General features: G+C 48.0%; 8 protein-coding genes across 8 annotated transcripts; 3 read left to right on the top strand and 5 right to left on the bottom strand.

The window, feature by feature from the left end:
* Positions 1-16: 16 nt before the first annotated feature.
* MCR1 (NADH-cytochrome b5 reductase) lies at positions 17-1,180 on the top strand (the record flags this gene model as incomplete). The annotated part of the gene is made up of 3 exons (XM_044845597.1): positions 17-58; positions 178-562; positions 612-1,180. The coding sequence occupies 3 exons, from the start codon at positions 17-19 to the stop codon at positions 1,178-1,180; spliced, it is 996 nt and encodes a 331-aa protein (XP_044711513.1).
* A 471-nt stretch (positions 1,181-1,651) lies between these two features.
* On the bottom strand, positions 1,652-4,163 carry FPOAC1_000988 (uncharacterized protein; the record flags this gene model as incomplete). Its single annotated transcript, XM_044845596.1, has 4 exons — positions 1,652-1,767; positions 1,817-3,192; positions 3,238-3,782; positions 3,837-4,163. The coding sequence occupies 4 exons, from the start codon at positions 4,161-4,163 to the stop codon at positions 1,652-1,654; spliced, it is 2,364 nt and encodes a 787-aa protein (XP_044711512.1).
* A 1,779-nt stretch (positions 4,164-5,942) lies between these two features.
* Positions 5,943-8,085, top strand: FPOAC1_000987 (uncharacterized protein; the record flags this gene model as incomplete). The annotated part of the gene is made up of 5 exons (XM_044845595.1): positions 5,943-5,994; positions 6,323-6,631; positions 6,688-6,950; positions 7,000-7,483; positions 7,535-8,085. 5 exons carry the CDS (start codon positions 5,943-5,945, stop codon positions 8,083-8,085), a joined length of 1,659 nt encoding a protein of 552 aa, XP_044711511.1.
* A 1,130-nt stretch (positions 8,086-9,215) lies between these two features.
* FPOAC1_000986 (uncharacterized protein) lies at positions 9,216-10,790 on the bottom strand (the record flags this gene model as incomplete). Its single annotated transcript, XM_044845594.1, has 1 exon — positions 9,216-10,790. The coding sequence occupies one exon, from the start codon at positions 10,788-10,790 to the stop codon at positions 9,216-9,218; it is 1,575 nt and encodes a 524-aa protein (XP_044711510.1).
* Positions 10,791-13,883: 3,093 nt separating this feature from the next.
* FPOAC1_000985 (uncharacterized protein) lies at positions 13,884-15,944 on the bottom strand (the record flags this gene model as incomplete). Its single annotated transcript, XM_044845593.1, has 3 exons — positions 13,884-14,995; positions 15,054-15,734; positions 15,872-15,944. The coding sequence occupies 3 exons, from the start codon at positions 15,942-15,944 to the stop codon at positions 13,884-13,886; spliced, it is 1,866 nt and encodes a 621-aa protein (XP_044711509.1).
* A 2,418-nt stretch (positions 15,945-18,362) lies between these two features.
* Positions 18,363-21,054, bottom strand: FPOAC1_000984 (uncharacterized protein; the record flags this gene model as incomplete). Its single annotated transcript, XM_044845592.1, has 4 exons — positions 18,363-18,907; positions 18,954-19,979; positions 20,031-20,919; positions 20,989-21,054. 4 exons carry the CDS (start codon positions 21,052-21,054, stop codon positions 18,363-18,365), a joined length of 2,526 nt encoding a protein of 841 aa, XP_044711508.1.
* Positions 21,055-21,888: 834 nt separating this feature from the next.
* Positions 21,889-22,324, bottom strand: FPOAC1_000983 (uncharacterized protein; the record flags this gene model as incomplete). The annotated part of the gene is made up of 2 exons (XM_044845591.1): positions 21,889-22,221; positions 22,286-22,324. The coding sequence occupies 2 exons, from the start codon at positions 22,322-22,324 to the stop codon at positions 21,889-21,891; spliced, it is 372 nt and encodes a 123-aa protein (XP_044711507.1).
* Positions 22,325-22,927: 603 nt separating this feature from the next.
* Positions 22,928-23,496, top strand: FPOAC1_000982 (uncharacterized protein; the record flags this gene model as incomplete). The annotated part of the gene is made up of 2 exons (XM_044845590.1): positions 22,928-23,292; positions 23,352-23,496. 2 exons carry the CDS (start codon positions 22,928-22,930, stop codon positions 23,494-23,496), a joined length of 510 nt encoding a protein of 169 aa, XP_044711506.1.
* Between the last annotated feature and the right edge of the window lie 695 nt (positions 23,497-24,191).

Genomic DNA, 24,191 nt, shown 5'->3' with positions numbered 1-24,191 from the left:
TCATAATAGTGTCAAGATGTTCGCCCGATCCGCATTCCGTGCTGCTCAGCCTTTGAGGGTATGGCTCTCTCCCCACGCATGTCGCATCTACACCCCTCCTGCCGTGATGATTTCGGATTATCAATCAAATACTTCTCTTATCAGATCATAGCAGAAGCTAATTCAGTTCGTTTCTAGTCTTTCCGTCGATATGCCACCGAGGCTGGAGGCGCTGGCGGTTCCAATGCCCTCCTTTATGCTGCTGGAGCTGCTGCCTTTGGTGGTGCTGGTTACTGGTACTTTGGCAAGAGCGGAGCTCCCGTTTCTGCCGCTGCCCAGGATGTGAAGCAGGCTGTTGGCGCTGAGCCCAAGAAGGCCTTCACTGGTGGTGATCAGGGCTGGGTCTCCCTTAAGCTCTCTGACGTCGAGATTGTCAACCACAACACTAAGCGCCTGCGCTTCGAGCTTCCCGAAGCTGACCAGGTCTCTGGTCTGCACGTTGCCAGTGCCCTTCTCACAAAGTACAAGGGCCCCAATGACGAGAAGGCCACGCTCCGACCTTACACCCCCATCAGCGATGAGAGTATGCAAAGAAATTCTTTATACATGAACGCACGCTAACTGCTGCACAGACGACAAGGGCTTCCTTGACTTGCTTATCAAGAAGTACCCCAACGGTCCCATGAGCACACACTTGCACGACATGGCTCCTGGCCAGCGCCTTGACCTCAAGGGTCCTCTCCCCAAGTACACCTGGGAGGAGAACAAGCACGACCATATCGCCCTCATCGCTGGCGGCACTGGCATTACACCCATGTACCAGCTCGCCCGCGCCATCTTCAACAACCCCAAGGACAAGACCAAGGTCACCCTTGTCTTCGGCAACATCAGCGAGAAGGACATTCTCCTCAAGAAGGAGTTCGAGGAGCTCGAGAACACCTACCCCCAGCGCTTCCGAGCCTTCTACGTCCTCGACAACCCTCCCAAGGGCTGGGTCGGTGGCAGTGGCTTCATCACCAAGGACCTTCTCAAGACTGTTCTTCCCGAACCCAAGAACGAGAACATCAAGCTTTTCGTCTGCGGCCCTCCCGGTCTCATGAACGCCATCTCCGGAAACAAGGTCAGCCCCAAGAACCAGGGTGAGCTGACCGGAGCTCTTAAGGAGCTCGGCTACAAGGAAGACCAGGTTTACAAGTTCTAAACAAAGAAACGCGTGGATGTAATGATAGATTTGAATGTTGGCGACAAAGATTACTGTTAGTGTAAGATTCTAGCTTAGAGAAGCGACTTAGATGACGGATGTGCCGTCTTGAATTGATACCAGGTCAATCCATCTACCAGATTTATGAGCGATACTGATGATCACTAATCAATATTTAGTAACCATTTAGAATAGATAGGTCTACTGAGAATACGTATCCACAATCGGGTGTTTTATGAGGGGAGAGAGAGATGGTTGCTCATTTTTTCATGTTATATGATAACCTGAGATTATAAGCATACATTTCCAGAGCCAACAGCCCAAATCGTAGGTAACACAAGACCGGGCTCCTAAGCTTTAGGTTACGAAGATAAATACCGTAATAAGTCTGATCTAAACAGCATAAAACGACCTACAGATTCCGTCTCTTACGCTTCTAAGCGGCGAATTTTCTGACACCCTGAGGGTTGCTTAACCAGAGAGACTATCAATGGCCTTGTTGATACATCGTACAATGATAGCAGACCACTTAAGACCGTTTGTGTAATCCTTTGCATCGATACTCTCGTCCCAGCCGGGGAAAACAGCTATGACTTCGTTAGTAAGTGAGTCGAATTTGCCCGAACACGTACTTACCTCCGGAATAACCGGTCCAAATACCAGGCGCAAAAACTACGTGCTTGAACCAATCTCGGCCATCTAGGCCACCCTCATAGAGGAAGTTGCGCTCGAGGAACTTGTATCTCTTGTTGATTTTCTCAATAGTGTAGCCGAGGCGGATTTTCCCTATAATATTCCACCATGGAAGACCCTCTTCGAGTTTGTGGTTGGCAATTTCAGCTTCGGCGTCGAGTTCGCTAGCTTTAAGGTGGAAGTGTCCGAGTTGCTGACGAATGTGGTCGAGACTCTTCTTAAACTCGTGCTCGCTTCCAATAGGCTTGTCTGACAAGACAGTACCGCGCATGCTGAAGATTTCATCGTCGCTCATGACTTCGGCAGCAGGCTCGAACTTGGCCTCGACCTTATCAAGGTAGCCGTTCAACGCATCAGCATACTCGGTAGCGCTAAAGGGAATGATGACAGTGCCGGCGAGCTTGGCAATGGTGAGACCCAAGATTTGAGCCATGGTCCGGTGGTACTTGAATCCAACATCACCGTATTCCTTCATCCAATAGAAGCTATCATAGTTGCTATGGTAGTGATAGACGGCACTAGTACTACTGTACTTGAAACCGAAGTCAATGCAAGGAATGCCCGCAAAGTCCTGGAAAGCTGTGAAGTCGCTCCCACTACCCATAGTAGTAATTCTTCCAGACCAGAGATCGTTGACAGTCTGGCCAGGAATGGTTTGGTTGGCTGAGGGAACAGCGCTTGTGACATCGCGGATGATTTGGTTGAGGAGAGGAGCTGCAGATGCGGTGAACTCGGGACCATCGACACCGACGTCAACGTTGACATAGGCAACGTTAGCCTCTGAGAGCCATGGAAGATATTCCTCGACCCATTCGGTGCTGCCAATCAAAGAGTACTCCTCACCGTCCCAGCTCGCAAAGACAATAGTTCGAAGAGGCTTCCAGCCTGCCTCGATAGCCTTTCCAACTCCGCGAATGACTTCGTTGAGAACAGCAGAGCCACTGTTGGGGTCACCAGCTCCGCCGACAATCCAAGCATCTCGATGGTTTCCGACAACGATTACTTCGTTGGGGATGGTGCCGTTGACAATTCCGATAACATCCCAGATGGGCGTGGTGACATACTTTTGCTCGTTGTAAAGGTTGACAACAACATCATCTGGCGTAGGGCCAATGTTGTACTCAACGCCTTTGTATTTCAAGCCGAGGTTCTTGTTCCAGTACTTATTGAAATCCGATGACTTTGGACCATGGCCGTTGAGAGCCTTGAGGATGGGAAGAGCATCCCGATATGAGATGGGAATTGAAGGGATAGATGCGGTGGCGTCATCAACTGGGACACGAGGAGCATCAGGCTTGGAAGGATATCCAGGGGTGGATCTAAAAGGTTAGCTGGGTTTTTGATTTGGAACAGATTTTACATACGGATCACCGGGACGGATGCTCAAGAACTCTGCACTTCCGCGCTGAACAGCACTGGGGTTACGCGCAGGTCCCTCAGGGTAAGGTTTATATCCATGCTCTTCGGTCCTCTCACCATCATCACCAGGATCGCTGTAGATGAGGACTCCAACAAAGCCGAGCTCCTGTGCGCGCTTGATCTTGAGGCCTCTGAAGATTCCACCGTACCTGGCAATGGCAATCTTCCCCTTGACGTCAACCTTGGCATCAACGAGGTCCTGGTAGTCCTGGTAAGTTCCATAGTTGACATAGACGAATGAGGCAGTGACGTTTCCACTGGCTGAGTAGCCGTGGAAGATGGGGATGCGGTTGTCGTAAGAGGTTGTTGGGTCCTCTTCGATGATGTCCTCCTCAAGAGAGGCCTTGAATGTGGTGTTCCAGCCTTTTCCGTTCTTTGACTTTTCCAAGATGGAAACACTGGCGTCAACAGGGTAGTTGAGATAGGCATCATATGCCACGATGCTGGATTCAACTCCGAACTCCTCCCAACGGTCCCTTGTCCACTCGGCCTAGAGGAGAATTGGTCAATGTTTTGTATAGATAGTAAGTGGGTGGTTGCCAACCTGTGAGAGGTTCTTGCCAGCCAGGTGGGGGCCAGAAGTATAATAACGACTCCATTCCTCAGCTTTTTTGGGGTCTGGGGTATCAAATAGGATACGTTCCAACTCTTCGTAACTCAAATGACTTTTGGCAGGTAACCAAGAGCCAGGATGACCATGGTGGTGGTGAGGTCCAATCAATAGAGTTTGGATAACGAACAAGCCGAAACCGCCAATAACCACGACAGAGCAAATCAGAGTAAAGAAGCGACGCCAGGTTTGGTGAGGGTACCTCCTCCGGGGAGGGCCGACCCGAACAGTTTGTATGAGAGGAGTGCTCTCAGTTGGCATTTTGTCTTTCTCCTGATGAGAAGAGCTACTGGGGATAGAGTCTTAGTATAAGTCTTGGTCTTGGGCCCGGTCCTGGTGGTCAATGTTGTCCGGGAAGTGGAGGGATAAAGGTCTTGGCGGGGGGCGTTAAGGTAGATGTTGAACTCACAGCCGACTCATAACGGTGGATGACCTAGAAGGTGTTGCTCCTGGGACTATTCAGGTTGTTAGCATGCGTTGGAGCCTGAGTAATGATATTGATATTGATGATGTTGATAGAAAGAAAGTAAAGAGGGAAAGACGTGATACAACGGGTGATGACGTTACAGAGCAACGGAGCTCATTGACCAATGACAGTCGGGATCCACAACGTTTGGCATGCCTCGGGAGGATAAAAGAGTAAACAACTTTATGCAGTTTATGACAGGTACCTAATTTGAATCAGAGGCTTTTTATCTCTATTTTTAATGCCTCAAGCTTATACTTTAATATCACTACTTGGGAATACCAACTATTAGGTAGCCACTCCTAGTTCAAAGTTCTATAAACTTGGGATAATAGTTAATTATATAGCTAGGTAGTTATATCTATAACTGAGTGTAGGTACAACAGTTATTAAGCACATCTGATACGAAGGACAACTAAGTACTACTTTATTGCCTTCATTAACACTGTAGTTTTCTATCGAGTATGAATCATTAAATGCAACCACTACACTTATACCATCTCAGATTATGCAGCAAGTATGTACACTCCGCATTAGACACCGACCAGTTTATTACTCGAATCGGTAATAAGGCGGAGACAAGCGGAAAATTAGTCCACACATCTGGTTCTGGTTCTGGTGGCTTGCAGGGTGCAGAGAACTAAGCTCCGCTCTCGGGGCCATGATGACCCCAGACTCTCTAACTACCTAGTCTACCTAGATAATAGTCAAAAGACAAAACTAGGGAGAGCATAAGAGACGAAATTAGTGGAATTGCTTATGCTATGTTAACCTACATTCTTGGACTATTTATTTCTTGTACCCTAAAACTCGAGGGCTAGCTTTTTCGTCATTGCTTATGATGGTTGCAACCAAGACTGAACTGAAGACTTGTTACTCAGGTACTCAGCACGTACCTATCCGACAACTGGGAGCTGCTAAGACCTCGAGTACAATACATCACTAGAACGCTATACATACATGCTGTACGTCATGCTATCCGCTGCTGTCTCATAGAAATAATACTCCCTACGTTACTGTACAACACTGTCATAGCCGGGCTCAGCCAGCTGAAGTTGCTCTTGTGACACCCCAATTCTTCACCGTGGCTCCTGCAGCCATCGGCCAAACCCAGAGAATCACAATCACACCTTCTTCCAATTATCGGCCTTTCTTGACCGCAATATTCTGCATGTCTAACAAGACCCCTGCAAATGTTCGCCCTTTTGCTGCACGGCTATGGGCGGGAAAAAGAGACCAAGCCTGATTTGGTAACAGTGACCCATAGCTTCCCCAGCGGGCTTGGCTCTTGTACTTACTTTGCCTTTTCGTCAGGCTCTCTCTTGTCTTTTCTCTTTCTTCTACTGATAATATCTCTTCTTCTTTCCCTGCCTCTTATCTTTTCTGGTCTAAGAGTCGGGACAAGGCTGATTAATAAGTTTGATCGCCTATATCCATTGTCTATTCCCTGGCCAGATTAACCATCGCCCCGGCTTAGCCCACTACGCACTATTAAAACAAGAAGAAAAGGAATTGCTCAGTTCCAAGGCTTCGTCCGTTTCTCCCTCGCTCTCTTGACGCCATTATCCTTCACAATGACGACAAAAGATGGCCCTAAGCTGCCAAAGCAGCAGCTGGCGATTCTGGGTAAGTTGAAACTCGGCAACTTTCCTTCGTTCTGTCAACACCTGTAAAAGGTTTTCAATACCCTTGTCCAAAGTTCTTGGGCCGTGCTTTGATCGCATCGCACATCATATACACGCAAAGTTGAGATGGATGAGATGATACTCAAGTCAATACAATGCAACCAAATTCCTTCTCCTCTGTTTTGGTGTGCTCCCGTATAGATGTTATCTATAGAAACAACTTCTCATCGAATACAGAGACACTATAACATGAATCTACAGTCATCATGGTCCAATCTTCTCCAGGTACCCCCAGGCATCTTACCACGATCTCACTAACTTCCCAACAGCCATTGCAAGAATCGCCGAGCCTATGGCCTACACCTCAGTATTCCCATATCTTCCAGCGATGGTCAGGAGCTACGGCGTTCCGACGAATAAGGTCGGAAGCTGGGTGGGCGTCACATCGGGTGTCTTTTCCATCTCACAAAGCATCACAGCTGTCGCGTGGGGGAAAGCGTCTGATACCTACGGGAGAAAACCTACCGTTATCCTGGGCCTTCTGACGACCATGGTCTGTTTTATAATATGGGGCATGTCAACGAGTTTGCCCATGGCTATTGCTGTCCGAGCTATTCAGGGAGGTGGAAACGGAAACGGTATGTTGAACCATACCCTACACGTTTGGAAATCTCCTTCCACTGACAGTTATTAGTTGGAATTATTCGAACAATGGTTGCTGAGATGGTCCCTGAACGAGAACTTCAGCCTCGTGCCTTCTCAATTATGCCCATAGTATGGAGTCTGGGCTCTATCATCGGCCCTAGCTTTGGAGGATTCTTCGCCGAGCCTGCTGAACAATATCCTGAGATTTTTGGTCATCTGGAATTCTTCAAGCGCTTCCCGTTTCTTCTTCCCAACTTGATCTTGACCGTCTTTTTCCTCACCTCTGTTACTGTCGCAGTCCTGTTTCTTCATGTGAGTCTGAGCTATGCATTTGCTGTACACCGCTCCTAATACTGCCCAGGAAACACTTCCCAGCAAAAGAGGACATCGAGATTGGGGTATCCTAGTTGGCAAGCGTATCACCAACTCCTTCAAAAACACTCGCCCAACGCCCTCTACCCGTCGCCCTTCATTCGTAGACGGCGAGGCCACTTCACCTCTTCTTCCCAACAAGACAGCGCCCAAGACGCAAGACGAGGAGCCAGCCAGGAAAGAGCGTGTGCTCACTCGTGAAACCTCCATCAACCTTTTGGCATACACGTTTTTGGCTTTCCACTCAGTCGCCTATGATCAGATCCTTAGTGTTTTCCTCAGACATCCTGTTGAACAGCATACACCCGAGAACACGGCATTCCCCTTTTATTTTTCTGGAGGATTTGGCATGACTCATAGCCAGGTCGGTCTTATTTACACGGTGTATGGTGTTGTTTGTGGTAGCATCCAGTTCCTTCTGTATCCTACAATTGTTGCTCGTTTTGGAGTTTTGCGATGCTTCAGATTCTCCTGTAAGTTGTCGCCTTTTGCATTGATGATGTGCCCTCACTAATGTGCTAAAGGTGTCCTTATGCCCATCGCTTATTTCCTCACCCCTTACTGTGTCCTGTTCCCTACACACAATGCCCGAACGACAGCTCTTATCTTGGTCATGTTCATCAAGGCTGCTGGAATCATTGTGGCCTTCCCGTCCACCACCATTCTTCTCACGAACTCGTGTAGTTCCCTCAGCGTGCTAGGCACACTTAATGGCTATGCGACGACATTCAGCGGACTGGGCCGCGCTGCTGGTCCCGCTTCTGCTGGAGCTCTCTTCACTTGGGGCGCTGACCATGGATATGTCATCACGGCATGGTTCTTTCTTATGTTTGTCGCCATCGTAGGCGCTATCCCTGCGTATCTCGCCAAAGACGGAGCCGGCCCAACTGCTTCTGTATCAACTTCAGCAGAGAGCACTGATGCGGAGGACAATGAGGTTTCGTCTTCGTCTAGCACGCTGTTATTGCCTGGAGACTCGGCGGCTATTTCGGACTCCGAGGACGATGAGCGTCCCTTGAACAAGTCAAGACCCGAACAGCAAAGCTATGGAACTATTCAAGGAGGACGAAATTGAGACGTGGCGAGTTCAGAAAGCCGTCCTGATCCTCCCTTCAACACATAAACGAAAGGACAATTTATAGCTCAACTATGAAGAACGATTTAGGTAAATTACTTTTCATGTTTAGTTTAGTTTAGTTTTTTATATTTTACCTAAGGCTTAACGGAACTAGCGTTTGCCTTTGACGAAAAGGGGGATGGATGGATGGACACACGAGAAGCAAGCATATTATACATTGCTGGCGTCGAGTCATGATGAGGACGATGATAATGTTTGCATTGTATATGGCGCTAAAATAAACGGGTGGTGATAAAAAGATTGGACTTGTTTGACACACTTCAGTGAATCTAATCACAATCTTGTGAGGTTTCATCGCCATGGCATCGATTTCACTGTAAGCTTAGATCAGGTTGGACTAACTTGAAGGACAGTATACTATGACTGTAAGTACAACGATGACTATAGAGCCCTGTCCATCGTTACCAATTTGTTCGTCATGTACTATTAAGGCTGGTGATTGGAGTTGCATAATTTGTGATCACCATTATAACCAGGCAACTCTATCTCAGTTTATGATGATTTTATTCAGTCACGCTGTGTAGCTAAATGCTACGCATCGTAGTATGTGATAACTGATGGTAATACCCCATCTCGTGATTCCAAGATGTGCCTCTTCCCAAACAGAAAAGGAGTAAAAGCAGTATTTGGTATAATTTGTAATACTTTTCCGTAGCATATAGCAGTAAAAAAACGAGAGATCCTCACAGCGCCGGTGCTACCGCCTGACGTTATTTCCTAAAAGAAAAGAATCCTTGCCTGTAGTATGCTTCCGTTGCTCGTGAATATCAAAAACGCCCCTCCCATGCCCAAATGATTTTTCAAGGTAAAGTCTGCCGCGCTATTGGAATGAGGAAGAAAAGTGGGATATCATATAAATACAAAGACGAAGCAAGATCATCCTGCTGGATAGATAAATTTTTGACAGTGGAAGAAAATGAAGTTCCGATAGATGCCAGATGAAACGGTGGTCGAAGATAAAGTGTCACTCTTGTCATGACATGTGCCAGGGATTGGCCCTTAGTGAGCCGATGTGCCTGTATAATAGCGGATAAGGCATGGGCGACCTTCGAGGGTCACTTCCACGCTCAGTAAACGTATGGTGAGATTCCTCTCCGGGCATGAAGGGCTCTGTGACCCTCCCGCCCATGTCGTTCCCTGTTTTCGTAGCTGGGATGTGGTCGTGGATGAAGCTCAGTCGGATAGATGACGCTTCTTTCTCGTTCGCCATCCTCCCATCTCTCGCTGCGCCAGGGTCCCCTCTCCTGCCCGTCTGCGCTTTGGCTGCGCACCTGATGTTGCTCATGCGCGCATGAAGGGTGCTGACGGAAGTGCTCAAGGTCAGCGTCCATTTCACTGAGACGCAGATAGCTGTGCCCGACCCAGCGATCGATGATGTCGGCGATCTGGCGGAATCCCTCGGTATGGCCGCCTTGATAGCGGGCTTTCAGACCACATACTACAAAGAGGTAACTATGGATCATCTCGTGGAGGAAGGTCGATATCAGCAGACGACGGTTGTACTTTGTATCCTGGAGAATGGGGGACGACAGCACGATGAGAGTCTCATAGCCGCCGTCGCGGGAACGTCGCACGGCGGTGGTGCCAACAATGTGCGCCTGGTACTGGGCGCTGGCGGGGTGACTCCAGTCCCACGCAACACGACCGGCAAGTCGATTGCCGAAGAAGAGTTCATTGGCGGCCGAGAAAATGCTGCGCAGAGCGTTGTCATCGAGTGGAAAGTCGGCAGCGCGGGATTTGGGGTTGATGAGAGTTCTCAAGATACGGCCATGGCGCGAGTCAACGCCGCGGTGTCTTCGACGATTAGAACTGGAAAAGCCAGAGTTGGCGACATGATCACGGACTAATCGTGCAGCAGCGAGATCACTTAGAAAACCCGGCTCGTCGTCGTCGTTTAGGGGAGATAGACTCGCAAAGGTGGGCTGAGTAGTGTCGGATGAAATAGATAGACCGGAGGCTGTACGTTCCATAGCGCAAGCATCGGCGACAGGAGCGGGTGCTGGGGCGGGTGCGGGAGCCGGTGGAGGTCCGGGGGGGCCGAAAGACGGAGCCGGCCGAGATTCGGGAGCTGGACCGAAGGCGCCAAGATCGAAACTAGCATCGATAGAAGGGAAACCTTCTGGGGTTGGCGACCGTTCACGAATTACGAGAAAAGAAAGGTTTTTGACAGGTGCTGAGTCGGGACGATGAATTAATGGTGGAGTGGAAGATCCAATGTCGTCGTGGTAGAAAAATTCATCTTCTGTGGGAGAGTTGCAGGGGTGATTGTATGGGTAGGCGGATTTGTTGACATGATGGATTCTAGGTTGGAATGTCGGTTGCTGCGGTTGTTGGTGATAAGGTGAGAAATGGTCATGCTGTTGTGGGGATGAATAACCACTGGGTCCAGGAATTGTCATTGGTGTGTTTTCGTATGCGTCGTAAGGAAGCTCATCGGCGAACCTGGATCTCTTTGGATCGAAAGTGAAGGCATCACCATGGCTGGGTGCATACGAGTATGCGTCGCCGCCTTCGGAGACGCTTACTCTCCGTTTACCGCCCACATAGTACGGACCCCGGCTTGTGTTGATAGCGGCAGCGGCAGTGGCAGTGGTAGTACCAAGTCCAAGCGGACGACCCCCGTCAACCACCCAAAAGGCCATGGGACATTTCGAGCCAGGGGTTTTAAATTTGTTGAGAAATTGGTCGCTTGATACGATGACGATAATGCTGAGGAGATGAGAGAAGAGACGAGTCAGCGTTACATAGGGGGTTACTGAGTCTGATCTGCGGTGATTGCTGTGTTTGTGGTGGTGTGTAAATCAAATGTGGTAATGTTCAATTCTTTGCTAGAGTCTCGATTCTCTGTTCAACTGAATTGATTGATATTGATATGTGAAGAAAAGAGAAGGAGTTTGGTAATCGAGGGTAGTCGGTGAGGCCGATGGCCGGGTGGCGGATTCGACGATGGGGGACGCGTGATGTTGGCTGCAAATGCAAGTTGATGAGGAGACGAGACCCGGAGAATGGTGGAAATTGGACCCGAAAGAATGGAGAAAGGAAGGAAAGATGTGCAAATATAAAACAGACCAGAAACAGAAATGGAAGGAAGGAAGGAAAGAAAAGTGAAAAAGAGATCTAGATTAGTAGGTAGGTAGTTAGGTACTAAGGCAATATCGAGAAAATGTAGGTTGGACTAATAAAACTAGGATATAACCTTGACCGTAAGTTTCGATGGACTTGTTCCTAGTAGCAGTGAGAGAATCAATGAGGGTATCTTGTTTTCAGGGCGATCGGATAGTCTTGGAGGGTAGTCCATCGCTGGCAGCGTCCACTAACCCAGGTGGGTAACCCGCCTAACCTGGCCCAAGTCTAAGCCTAAGCCTGAGCCCAAGCCTGCAGCTGGCAGTGACACCCCTGTCTGATGCGCTGGGGAATCCTTGTCTCTGGCGGTTGTGAGGCGCTGAATGGATGACACGACAATCTGTGATGTACCTAAGCAAGTATGTATGAGATGGCAGTTCTGTGGGTTTCTTTTGTGTTGATGTTCAATCAATTAATCGCCTCACTTGTGATTGTATTGTATGACTGCTATTGTAGTGTGATTAGTACCAAGGTACCTACCTATCTTAGTAGTTTACCGATGGACGGTATCACAAGTTACCGGAAGTTAAAGAATTAAACCCTGCTTGATTAATTGATTGCAGCCGTCGCCAGTCCTTAACTGGCATGGCTGAACTTGGTCCTTGTAGATATAGCGGTGAATTGTATTCTTTTTCTGGTCTTTTCATCGCCGATATCTGGACTCTTGACAGCCCGTAGTCTAGTCTAACCAGATGAGACTTGGAACCCCCCCTGGTCTGATCAGGTCAGGTCAGGTCAAACCCTTGTGAGTCGGACAGCATATCGCCCGTTGTAGGTACTTGTCTATAAAAAGGAATGTATGCCTCTCACAAGCCAAGCAAGGCCAGGTACAGAGTAAGACAGCATAAACTAGACGTGCCAGGTCGAAACAAGGCCCTTGCCTTCTTGTGTCATTAGAGAGAGGTTTACTTTATCTATAGTAAATTAGTTGTTGATCTCCAATTGTCAATTACATACAGAGTAGGCACCTATCCATAGCCTACTACAAACATGAGGCCTCTGTCTCTTGGCATAAAGAGTCTCCACGGCATATGGACACTAACTGGCTGGAGCGTTTCCTTATACAAGGCGGACTAATGTAAAACACCTCTGACTTGACCTGGCCAAACCTTGACAGCGCACCATGATTCCATCTCCACCTCTCGTCAAGGCCTGCCCGGTCTGTACCGCGTATCAACAAGAGCTGGCTCCGCAGCTGGGATATCCTTTGGTTCTAAAAGTGTCATGCGTCTTACCGATATGGATATAGATATTAACAATGCCTGTTACTCGGTAAAGAATAAGCCATTGTCAGGATTACTACTCTGTTGAGTACAAATCTTGGTCTTTCATACGTGGTTAAAGCAATTAAATACCGCGGCATTAAAAACATTCAAAAATGAGGCCTTCTAACTATGTGAAATAGCCAGATATCTTTCGTGGACCTTTCTTTATTCCACTCATCTTGATCGTCACCATTGGCCAGGGGTCCAACATCCCTGTTCGTTATTGGCCGCCCTGTATTTCTGAGCTTCTGACGAAGGGACCATCATCATAATCATGGCCCCCCCCCCCCAGGACAGGGTCCTTGTGGTCCTTGTGGTCCTTGACGAGTCCCTGGTTCTGAAATGGAAAAAAAAGATTACGGATATTCGGGTCTTGATTTGTGAAGAAAAGAGCCGCCGGCTGATGATTATTATCTGCAGTGAGACATCCATCCATTCCTAGTGTTCAACCCTTCTTGGAGCACGGACTTTCAAGGGATTAATCAAGCCGCTGTCGTCAATGAGTTGGATTGACAGCTTGGCTATGACATAGCGTTGCATGGATACCATTTGTTTACAGAGTATGGAAGACAAGAGATGAACCACAGCTGAGCTTTGAAGCATCACGAGCTGTATCTTCCTAGTAGCCTCACCTGTAGCTACTAGACTAGACTTCATAACTCTTGGATTTGGATCGTGCTCTCACTCCACTTCACTTCCCACAGTAACATTGACCTTCGATCTCTTGCTGAAAGACAGCTTGGACCATGTTGAATTCCTGTCATGAAGATCCAAGAAAAAGCAAGTAATCTTGTCCATCGTCACAACCACATTGCCTATTCGTGGTTGTTGACAACTACATACATACATGTCTTGCATTGACCGACACTTGTTTCTCAATTGTTCGTACAACCTGCCAATGAATAATTACTCCAAGAACCCCCTATCTAAATAATATTACAAGCTTGATGCTTGTTCCTGCGCGGCATTCACCCGACAATTATTTTGCCACGCGCCTCATCTTTACTGTAGGTAGCATCAGAGATACACCAGACAAGAAAAGACCCTTTCCCCACCGACGATCACCTCACCCCGTGACGAGTAATAAATGCTACTATATTGGTGCATGTACGAGCTATTTTTTGTATGTCAAATTTGGGTCTCAAATCTTATGGTCTTGTCCCCCTATATGCCACTGTCATTATCGTTTGTTTGTGCCAACGTTACAGATCTTCATCTAGTCGTGTAAAGTTTGTATGTAGTCTAGTCTAGTCCAACAGATCCTCTCCAGATTCTGCAATGCCACCAACCGGGCGCCTTTTCTTAATGCTGTTCCCATACCCAATCCTCATCACCCCCTTCCTTCCACTATAAACCAAGTCCTTGTACAAACCGAGCCTCGTCAGCCTGCTTCTCCAACGCTTCTCGCATCCTCTGGGAGTACATCTGTCGCTTCTGTTCCTCCGCCGCCTCTTTGCTCCCGTGATTCTTGTCGCCCTGCAAGTGTTCGGGAGTAAATAGCGTATCCCCTGTGAAACTGACCATGCCAAGCTTGTCGCCTGTCCAGAAGAGCACGTTGTCCTCGTTGGGACGGTCCTGTGCCGTCTTGGTGGATAAGATCTTGCGCGCGAGATCGTCGGACCCTGGCATCGAGGCGAAGAGTGATGCTTGGGTGGGGACGTCGCTGTGGCCGATCTTAATTCGACGACATTCTGTGTATCCGTCTCTCTCGAACCACTTGATCTGTCCTGCGCCGTCTGAAAAGGCCACCTTTGTGCCGTGGTTGATGACTGACAAGATGATGGATGAAGCCGCCGTGTAGCGGTTCTTCATTGTTGAATTCTGCTGCATCGCCCCGTCGCTTGACAGGTCCACTGTATCGAGACCGTACAACTCTAGCGAGCCCTTGGTCTTGTACTCTCCGCCTGCTATCAAAGTTCGTCCATTGCTTGATGTCTTGCACTCATGAACTCTCTCAGCTGAAAGCTCTCCACGACGCCGTACTTCGTGATCCAGCGTGGAAAACGGGTAGGGCAGCGCTGCCAGACTGGAAAGCCGCGACCCGGAGTATATGGAACCCAAGATCTTGGGAAACTGCCTCCTATCATAGTGAAGAATATTGGAAAACCTGCCCGCCACGTAGATGTCGTCCGATACTGTGTTGTCGCCAGCTGGACGGGGCAGATGAAGAATACTGGTTGGCGTAGGCTGAGACAATGAGGCGTACGGCGGCAAAGGGTTCGGGTCAAAGATGGCCCTGAATGGGTTGTCTCCATCTACCATAGGGCTATCTACATCTAGCCTCTCCACGTCATTGCTGTGATGGTGTTGAGGCGCGCGGAAGTCCTGAAGATGAATGCCTAGTGAAGTGCCGACTGTCAAGGGGATCCCATCCTGGATCTGTGACAAAGTTGTGATGGACCATTCGAAAGAGTGTCTATTGACGACCTGTAGACGATTGAGATCGACTTCTATGAGATCTAGCACGTTTCAGTTAGTGGGGCCAAGCGAAAGGAGATGACCTTTGAGAGAGCTTACGACTCTGTACGGCAAAGACAGCCCTATTGTTGGTGTTGTCGACACTAACACATTCGGTGACACCCGTGTCGATCTTTTTGGACCGCCTTGTGTTTTGATCTCCGCGGCCGTCAAAGAAGAGGATATCCGGCTGACTCGTTGCAACTATACCTCCCCTCCTGCCTCTAGCGCCGTTGATATCCCACAAACATACAGACCCGTCGTCGAGCGGTGAAACGGCTAACAAACTGCCGATGCCATCATCGCCGTTGTTGGGGCTGTAAAGAGCCATGCCTCTGACTTCGATGAAATGATCCATCGCGCTCTGTTCTCCGCGAGGCGTTTCGAGCCAATTGATGGATGTTGGTCCCTGGCGTTGAATGTACTCGTCATACCACGAGACGTGCTCGTCAGGAAACGCAGGGTCCCAGTTGGCCAAGTCTTGAAGAAACTCGAAATGATCTTTATCTCTCCGAGACAATTCATCAAATTCCAGTAGAGAGCCGGCATCCTCGTCATCTTGGTTGGTCTTGCTCAATGATGAGTCAGGCAGAGAAGCAAAAACTTTTCTGCGATTCTGAAGAAATGAGTACCATGGCGAACGCTCAAAACAGTGGCGCTTCCAGAGTTCATCGTCGAGACAGACTTCTCTGAGTTTCCGTGATACAAGTTGCAGTCTGGGCAATTGATGCGGTTCAAGGTCTGAACAGTATTATATTAGTTTATTGTCATGATATTTGCACAAGATTTTATTGCATGAGACTGCTGTATGGTGATAGCGGGGTATGGAAGGATATGGATTGAGGGATAAGCTGGGACCAGGTGAAGTTGTAACTCACAGCACAAGATCTGGAGGAGGATCTCATGAGGGAGCTCGTCCCAGCGACGCGAAGATTGCGGGCTCAAAGTCATTGGGCTTAGGTTTGGTGGAAGCGACAGAGGAAGAGATGGCGATGAACTGAGCAAAGCGGAGCAGCAACAAACAGCAGCAGCGCAAGTCGAGTTTGTTGATTGATTGATCGATCGGTCGACCCAAAGTAAAGTGTGGACTGTGGAGAGACGAGATGGGAAGCGAAGGCTTGGCAAAGCTTGTGCAGCCTCTCTCCAGGTAAATACTAATTAATTGCCTAAGATACAGTGAGGCCAGGTTGCCTGTGTAATTGTTCTGCTGTTAGTATTTCAACGTGGTTGTAGCAGTAACATTAACAGAAACAGGACAGTACAAGAATGAGTGGTTGGAACCCAAGGGCGGGTCAATGGATGGATATAAAACGGGTTTATCACTAATCCTCCAAGACGACCCGACCCGGCAGTTAAAAATAAGACCCGAGTAGCAGAAAGACTCTGTCAATACTACAAGACACTTCGAGGAATGAATCAATTATCGTCTTGGTTACGTTAGACTAAGTCATCTACCTAAGCTTAGTTCCAGAATTTGTATTACCTCCCTAGTGGGTAGCAGAAAAAATAACCTCCTAAGTCTTAGGATACAAAAATAAGTAGTCTAAGAACTATAGTCTAAGGAGCATAAAGTGACCTTAATTTCATCTCTTATGCTTCCAGCGCAATTTCCCTGATATCCTGGGGCTCCTCAATTGTCTATATCTGCCAACTTTACTATAGAACTTAAGCTCCTGCCTGATAACTGGGGCAAATGAATCACTTGCAAGCACTGACCGACGTCCTCCTTCTAATGCTCTTAATCTCCCCTTGCCATCACTCTGTCGTAGATCATGGCTACTTATCTGTCCCGCTTCTCGTTTAAACAGATCAGTAGTCATTGCGACAATACAGCCCTTACATCACTTGTTTCTGTCTGCGTGAGCTTTTCCTTCTTGTTCAGTGGATTCCGCCTTAACCACATGGCCGATGGCTGCTCTGGCTCCTGAAACAGACGTCTAACCTCCAATCTCTGACACTGGACATCAAATCTCTATCTCGCCCAACACTTGAAGGACTTGGCTTCTTGCTACGCCAACATCGCAATGATTTTCTAGCGGCGACTTCCAATGCCCTCTACCTCACCCTAGCCTATCTCAACTGCTGCGATCCCTCAAGACACACTTCCTCGAGTTGAAGACCATCACCAAGGACTTCCCTAACATGAAGTGGCTTATCCTTCATGGGCCTTATGCGAACACGAACCTGGATGGAATGAACAAGACAGTGAGCTGGACTGGGTACGCAGGAAGGGTCCCGCACATCATTACAATGAGTTCAGTTAGCTAATAACCTATCCTTATAGGTCTTATTATTCCTCCCATTTGCTGGCATCCTGCGCTCGACAAAGCTTACTCACTTGGATATTAACTTTTATTCAGATCGCCTGAATAAATAAATTATCCGCAAAGACTTCTCTGCAGCTGAAAGTGCAGGCTCTTATCTGGAAAACAAACGGTTTCATGATTTGGTCTACTTGCTTGTCGGGTCTACGTAACTACACAACTTGGCTATCATAGACAAGGCCTCTTTTCTGCAAAGCGACACACAATTTTACGGCGCCATGAAGGATAATGCTGGCAATGCGTCAGTTCGTTGTGTAAGTCATAGAAGTTCTAGGGATTTTGAAAAGACTTCAGCGCCAGGCTTTCCCGCCAGTCTCTGGCCGAGGACACCGCAGACGACAATTGAACCAAGTGTGCAACTTTTCAAATACAGGTGGTCATTGACAGATCACGAGTGATTTGCCGCCACGGGGGGAGATACAAGTGGCCATTCTCAATCAAATACCTATAATAAGTAGATCAACTCTAGGTACTCTGCTGTAGGCCGCTGGCTGGTAAAGTAAACAAAGTGTTTGCAAAGACTTTTCCATAACTAGAAGATAGGCTGGCATGTTCCCGACGTACTCTGGTCTTAGAAGAGATGAAGCTAGTAGGTTAGTTTATGTTATCTAGGCCAGACGTATGGGACTATTTATTTTTGTACCCTAGGTTCAGGAACCTATCAATATATGGTTGAACTCAAAGTGTGCTACAAATGCATGTTCATAGCACATGGTCAACGATATATCAACCCGGCAGTCGCTGGCTCCTAGCCAAAGTAAGTCTATTGACATTAATCAACTAAGATATACCCCTCGATAGACCACTTGGCCTGTCTCGTGCATACGGGGAGCTTTTGGCGAATATGGAAAGGCATAGATCACCCCGAGAAGACCAAGAAAAGACAAGAATTCAGCCATAACTGCAAGGGGCCCAAGTCACAATGCCCAGCCGTCCCAATATATCTCTCTGCACCTCGCAAAGTCTTTGTCCAGCAGCCGCTTTCTCTGAAACTACATCAAAATCAACCTCAAAATACCGCCTTGCGCCTGAGAGTTGGCTTAGTCTAGTTGTAGATTGAGTAGTGGACGGAAAGCGCAATGATGAGAGCAGTGTACAAGACAGCCTCAACAACAAGTTGCTGCTTGAGAATTCCGCGCTGATCCTGGGCGAGGCACTGGATCTCCCCGTGAGTGTACCACGAGATGGTCGAGTTGAGTTTACCGTAGAGAACGACTGGGCCGATAAACGGGAAGAAAAGAGTCAGGATCATGATCCAGATGAAAAGTCTCTTTCCTCGTTCGGCGATCATGTCAGTTCGCTGACGGTGGTAGAACATGTTCTCACGGGCCTCTTCAATAAGGCGAGTCTCGGCCAGTGTGAAGGGGCTTCCATCGAGAGGTTCAAAGTCTGGCTGGAATCTGCTGGTTTGACGGGACCTCATACTAGAGGAGAACCCACGAGGCTGGGTCTGTCCGACACGAGGAGTTGAGAAGCTCGGCTGTAGTCCTCGATACCACGCCCGATGAGTGCTAGACTTGGGCTTCGTGGATGGTGGCGTGTCGAGGATAGCGGAAGACGAAACGAGTATCTCGGAAATTCTCTCGCTTGCTGTGATTAAGTTAGCATTGGCTCTATCACGGCACTCTTTACTTACAGTCACGGCGACGGAACCTCTGGCGTAATCCCTGAGGCTGATGAGTCGGTGCAGGTCGTGCAATGTCGCCTCTGGGAGAGATGGCCCAGAATCTTCTCTTGGGAGGAGAGGGAGTAACAGGGAGACCTGGCGAGGCAGCAGTGCTGATAGTGTTTGACCTTCCACGGGCAGCAAAGTTACGTGCACTCTCAGTATGATCTTCTTCCCCCCTCTGTCGTTTGAACCGCTGCAACATTTGAGCTTCAGGAAGACTGATGAGGGGGAAAGGCAGCGTTGGAAGCTGTTTGAGAAAATCATCGTGAGGAATGTGCTTCGATTTGTTGGAATTTTCAGAGTCTTGTATACCATGTCTGTACAGGGGCTGATCGAGAATGGTCAGAGGGGTCTTGGGTGGCTCTCGCCCAAGAGTTTCGCGAATTCGATTCCAGCTGAAAAACTTTTGGCCATTGGGCAAGTTTGAATCTGCGGTATCGCCGCTTGGAATTGCATCAGAGTCGAGGCTCTGGTAGCTTGCTCTTTTGGGATCCAGATCGGAGAGAAGTATGCCATGACCATCAGGTGTCTGTTCGTTTTGGTCTCTGCGAAAGATGTTGGAGAGTCGAGCAGCTGATTCAGGCAATCTGGACATTGGCTGGACAAATTTTCGAGCAGTGTTGCTGGCAAATGTCCCTGGGCCGTTGCCATAGCGTGGAACAGAAACCGCGAGGTTAGTTCCTCTGTCACGACGAATGTGGTACGAATCATAAGGGTTATCGCCGTAAGGGTGATGGATGATTCTGTCCGTAGAGCTGTATGTGCGAAGTTGAGGGCCGCGCTCCGTCACATCAGACACATCAGCAAGACTGCTCCCAGTTCCTTTTGCGATGCTGTCGAGGTATTCCTGCTGCATGGAGTTGAAAGCTTGTTCGCTAGTGACAGTCTGCCAGTCGCCCTCGGTACCAGTAAGAGGTCTGCTCTTGTCAAGAGTGGCAATTTCACCGGTCAGTCGTCTATCGGGAACTGGAACACGGCGCGTGTCTTGGTCTCCTTCCCGATGAACCGGAACTTTGACCTCTTCATCGACATTCTAGGCCGAACGAATAGCGCCAGCATGGTAGAAGGAGGTAACAGGGGCACCTCTCTGTGAAGCATTGGAACTGTTTCCCTCTGGGAATTGCGGGATGGTCTCTTTTGAAGAGACGGCTAAGCCGGCTTTGTGCAGCGCATCACTAACTTCCCTCTCGGCCGATGGGCGGAGAAATCCCGAGTACACTTCACTGTCATACTTGAAGGGGTCGTCATGGCTGTCGGACGAGGCATGGGAGTACGTCTTGGTTTCTTGCTGAGCGCGATTGTCCGTTGTGAAATCTTCGGGATCGCAAGGGATGGGAGATTTCCCGTAGATGTTTGCGTCTTTGCCACGGCCTAATTCACTTTGCTTGCTCAAGTCACTGTAGAAACTGGATGAAGAGTGAAACGATTGCAAACGAGGAGAAGATCTCGGGTGCACTCGCACGGACGGGCTAGAGTGTGAGACAAGCTCAAAGCTCTCCGTTTGTGGTGCCCAGACGTGACGTTTGGTCTGTAGACTTTCCTTCTGTGAATTGTAACCGAAAAGGTTTCTCTGGCATCTCAGCGACTTGGTCGAAGCTTCTGGGTATGTTTCAGGCGCATCGTCTCCAGCTACTGTTTCCCACTCTGAAGTGGCTTGATCATCAACAGACAAATTGTCGGTCTTGGAGACTGTGAGTCTCGCGCCAACGCTTTCACTGAGACGAGAGGGCCGTTCTGCGACAAATCGGTTTGGATCGGGGCTTTTACCACGAGATTTGCTCGGGGTGGGAGAAGAGAAGTCGTGCATTCGAACACCATCTTCGATCACAGACCTATCATAATGATTTGAGTGACAGGAAACAGTAGAGGCGGTGGTGTTACGCCCATGACGCGCATCTCGGGCCGAATTATCGCTCTCAGTGTATGGTAGCGACTATTGATTGAAATAAGTATTTTGGGGGGATCTTGTGACAGGAGAGAAGAGAGACAGTGTACAACTTACATTTTCGGATATGGGTTTCATCATTGAAGCGTTCACAGGAGTGATAGCATGAGAGCGTGGACGCATGTCATGAAAGAATACGTGAAGCTCCGAATAATTGGAGATGTGATGAGAGAGAGAAAAGACGATGAGGAGGCAGGTGAGGAGAAGTAGGTAATCAATCTCGAGCGCGAAAACAGCGATTTCAAGTGCACGCGATATTTCAAAGAAAGAAAAAAGATGAAAGTAATCAAAGAATTAAAGACTAAATATTTTGCAATTCTTTAAAGAATCCCCTTTTTGAGCGGTTCGACGCGTGCATGTAAAGAGTAACGTGGTTGATCACGATGCGTTGCAGGAGGTGAAGGAGTGAGGAGGGAGGATGGAGGAGGGAGGAGGTTGTAGGAAGCTCCCCTTCTAGAAAAAGATAAGAGATATCTTCAAACGCCACTAAGAAATAAATCGACTGAGGCATCAGCCTGGAACTGGTTTTGGCAGTGATTGAGCTGTTCCCCGAGTCGAGTTTTGGCGCCGGGATGGAGGCTGGCGGTGGCAGCTGGCGGGCAGTGTCAGGGAACCGACAACTCTGAGAAGGGATTTCATACAGTGAAATATGCATATGACGGTATATTCACCAGTGAGAAAAGGGTCTGCTATGATCACAGGTGTTTATAGCAGAGTAGAGTATTATCTTATTGCATATTGGATAATTCATTCTGATTCTATAGACTTGCTGGTGTGGTGGGTAGCAGAAAAGTTGGCCGCCCAAGTCCTAGGGTATAAAAATATATAGTCTAAGAACCATTGTCTAAAGAACGTACATTGACCTACTAATTTAGTCTCTTATGCTTTCATCATGTATCACAAACGATGTCTGCGCAGGTTGAAAGGTGACTGTATCGTTCGTCCCTAGTCTAGGTGCTAAGGCCAGAGCCCGTGAGGGAAACTGGACAATGCGGTAACATCGCGGCCATCCTTCTTATCAGTTCTTACCACTCCAAAATCGTCCTTTATAGCAGAGTAGTGATAAGGCCACTCGTCCATAATGACCACATGTTGCAGTCGTGGGCTAGCCTCTACAAGCCTGCGCGCCAACTGAAAATACCGTCTCGTGATTTGATTCTCTACTGGGTCATCCTCGTCCAGTAGATTATAGGATGCGAGATGCGTTGACACGTGGAAAGATTGGGTAGTGAAAGCCAGATGAGTAAGGTTCGTGCGGCTTTGTAGGTGATTGCAAATTCTGTCGATTTGCTGCGATAATAGATTAGCTAGGTCTTTTGAGGTTGGTATAACTTAACCATATATCAATACGTACCTGTTCATCGGATGCAGTGGCTAGCCTGTACATCATCATGTGATCCTGAATAAAGACTGTGTTGTCGTGGATTACCAACCACTCCAGCCGTGGGAAGTTGGAGGTGATCTTCCTAATCTCTCTAAATTCGTTTCAATAGTCATGCCACTGATTTGCTCGAGTCGCTCGATTGGCTCGTATTGATCGTATTCATCGTGGGTATTGATAGGAAGGTCGATTAATTCATTCAAGGGGGAGAGAAGTCAAGTGAAGCAGAGAAGAAGAGATGAAAAAAGGTATTGAATGGGAAAAGGTAGGCAGCCTAAACGTAGGCGAGGCAGTAATTTACCGAGCAAGCAGTGATTCACTAAGCAAGCAATAACTCATAGGATAAACAATAATTCACCCAGATCAGCCAACTGGAAGACTCTAAAGCTGTCAAGACCACCAAAGTATCAATCTCACTTTGAGTGTCGTCTGCAGTTTCTCGTATACGGAGAGCTGGTAGAGCAGCTCCCTATCTTGATTTTTGATGAGTCCTATGACACGAAGAGATCAAGGTCCAATCTCAACAGAGCCATCACCAAATTGGATTACAATCGAGTCCTCATGATAACAGGGACGCCAATACACAACACGTTTGCTGACCTTATTGGCCAAACGATGTTGCTGCCAGGCGGTGGCTTCTTTACTTCAACTGACCACTTCAGTCACCTGTTCTGCGACAAACCAGCATTAGAACCCGAAGTTGCGACTTGGAAGGGACAGTTGTGCCGTCGTCTCTTTCAAGGACTAATTGTTGCTCGTCCGAAGCAATTTGTCAAACTGCCCCCAAAGCAGGAGATCGATTACCCATACAATTCAACAAAGAGGATGTGGAATCTTCGCGTCATCTCCAGGGTATGGGAGGCAAGGTACTTTCAGAGACAAAAACAGCAGACTCAATACCCAGTAAAGCAGATTGAACTATTCTTAAAGGCCATGGGACAGATAACCGAGGCCGAGCGGCTGGCATCTGCCCTCTTCTCGTAAGGGCGACACTGAAAGACGGCGTCGAGGAGTATGACCAAGAAATACTCTGTTACAGTATTGGTAGGCCTAACCCACTGCCCGAAAGAGAAATCCAAACTTCCATCGAGTCCTTTCGACAGCCCAACACCCCACTTGCAGATACAGGCCATCACAACGAAGACGATGAGCTAGACATCCGAAGACACTACTGCACCCGCTGAAGAGAAACGGCAAGCTGCAAAGAGCTTCAATACGCCTGATGATGACCTGACGGCCCTCCTACCTAGTGACCACAGGTCTGAATCTGGCTGAGCTTCGCATGTCATCTTGTGTGAGCCATGGTGATCGCTAGGACAAGAAAAGAGTTATTGGCTTCGTCAAGAGGTGTCTCGATTCTATGTATTTTAAAGCAAGTTTTAAGTTGGTGCTGTCTTCAACATGCTGGTGAAAGTTTGACGAATGATTTAATAAAACAAGACTTGGTTATAGAGAGAATACGAGTGAGTGTTCGTCTAGAAGGTACCTACCTACTAGAGTCGATAAGCACTTGCTGTTATGCGTATACTAAGATTTTCTGGGCCACAGAAGGCACTACTATTTGCCTAAGAGATGAAATAGTTTAGTTACTTTATGTCACATTAGACTTGTTCTTAGGATTCTTTATTAAATTAGACCCGCTCTTGGGTTATTGATTTATTTTCGAGTCTAAACGTATGTGAACCTTGTATGGATATCTACAATTCTACAGAAGGCAATCAAGAAGGCAGGTGTGCCGTAGGTATCTTGAGAAATGGAAGGAGCGTCTTTTCCTTTAGACAGTTAGCCACTAAGTCACTACAGATCATATTTGACCAAGCTTACAACGGCGCAATATCGATAGAGTTAGTAAAGGCTCGATAGTATACTATAGATAATT

This window comes from Fusarium poae, chromosome 1, assembly GCF_019609905.1.
Source record: "Fusarium poae strain DAOMC 252244 chromosome 1, whole genome shotgun sequence".
Taxonomy (NCBI): Eukaryota; Fungi; Ascomycota; class Sordariomycetes; order Hypocreales; family Nectriaceae; genus Fusarium; species Fusarium poae.
This window is presented reverse-complemented; position numbering and strand designations above follow the sequence as displayed.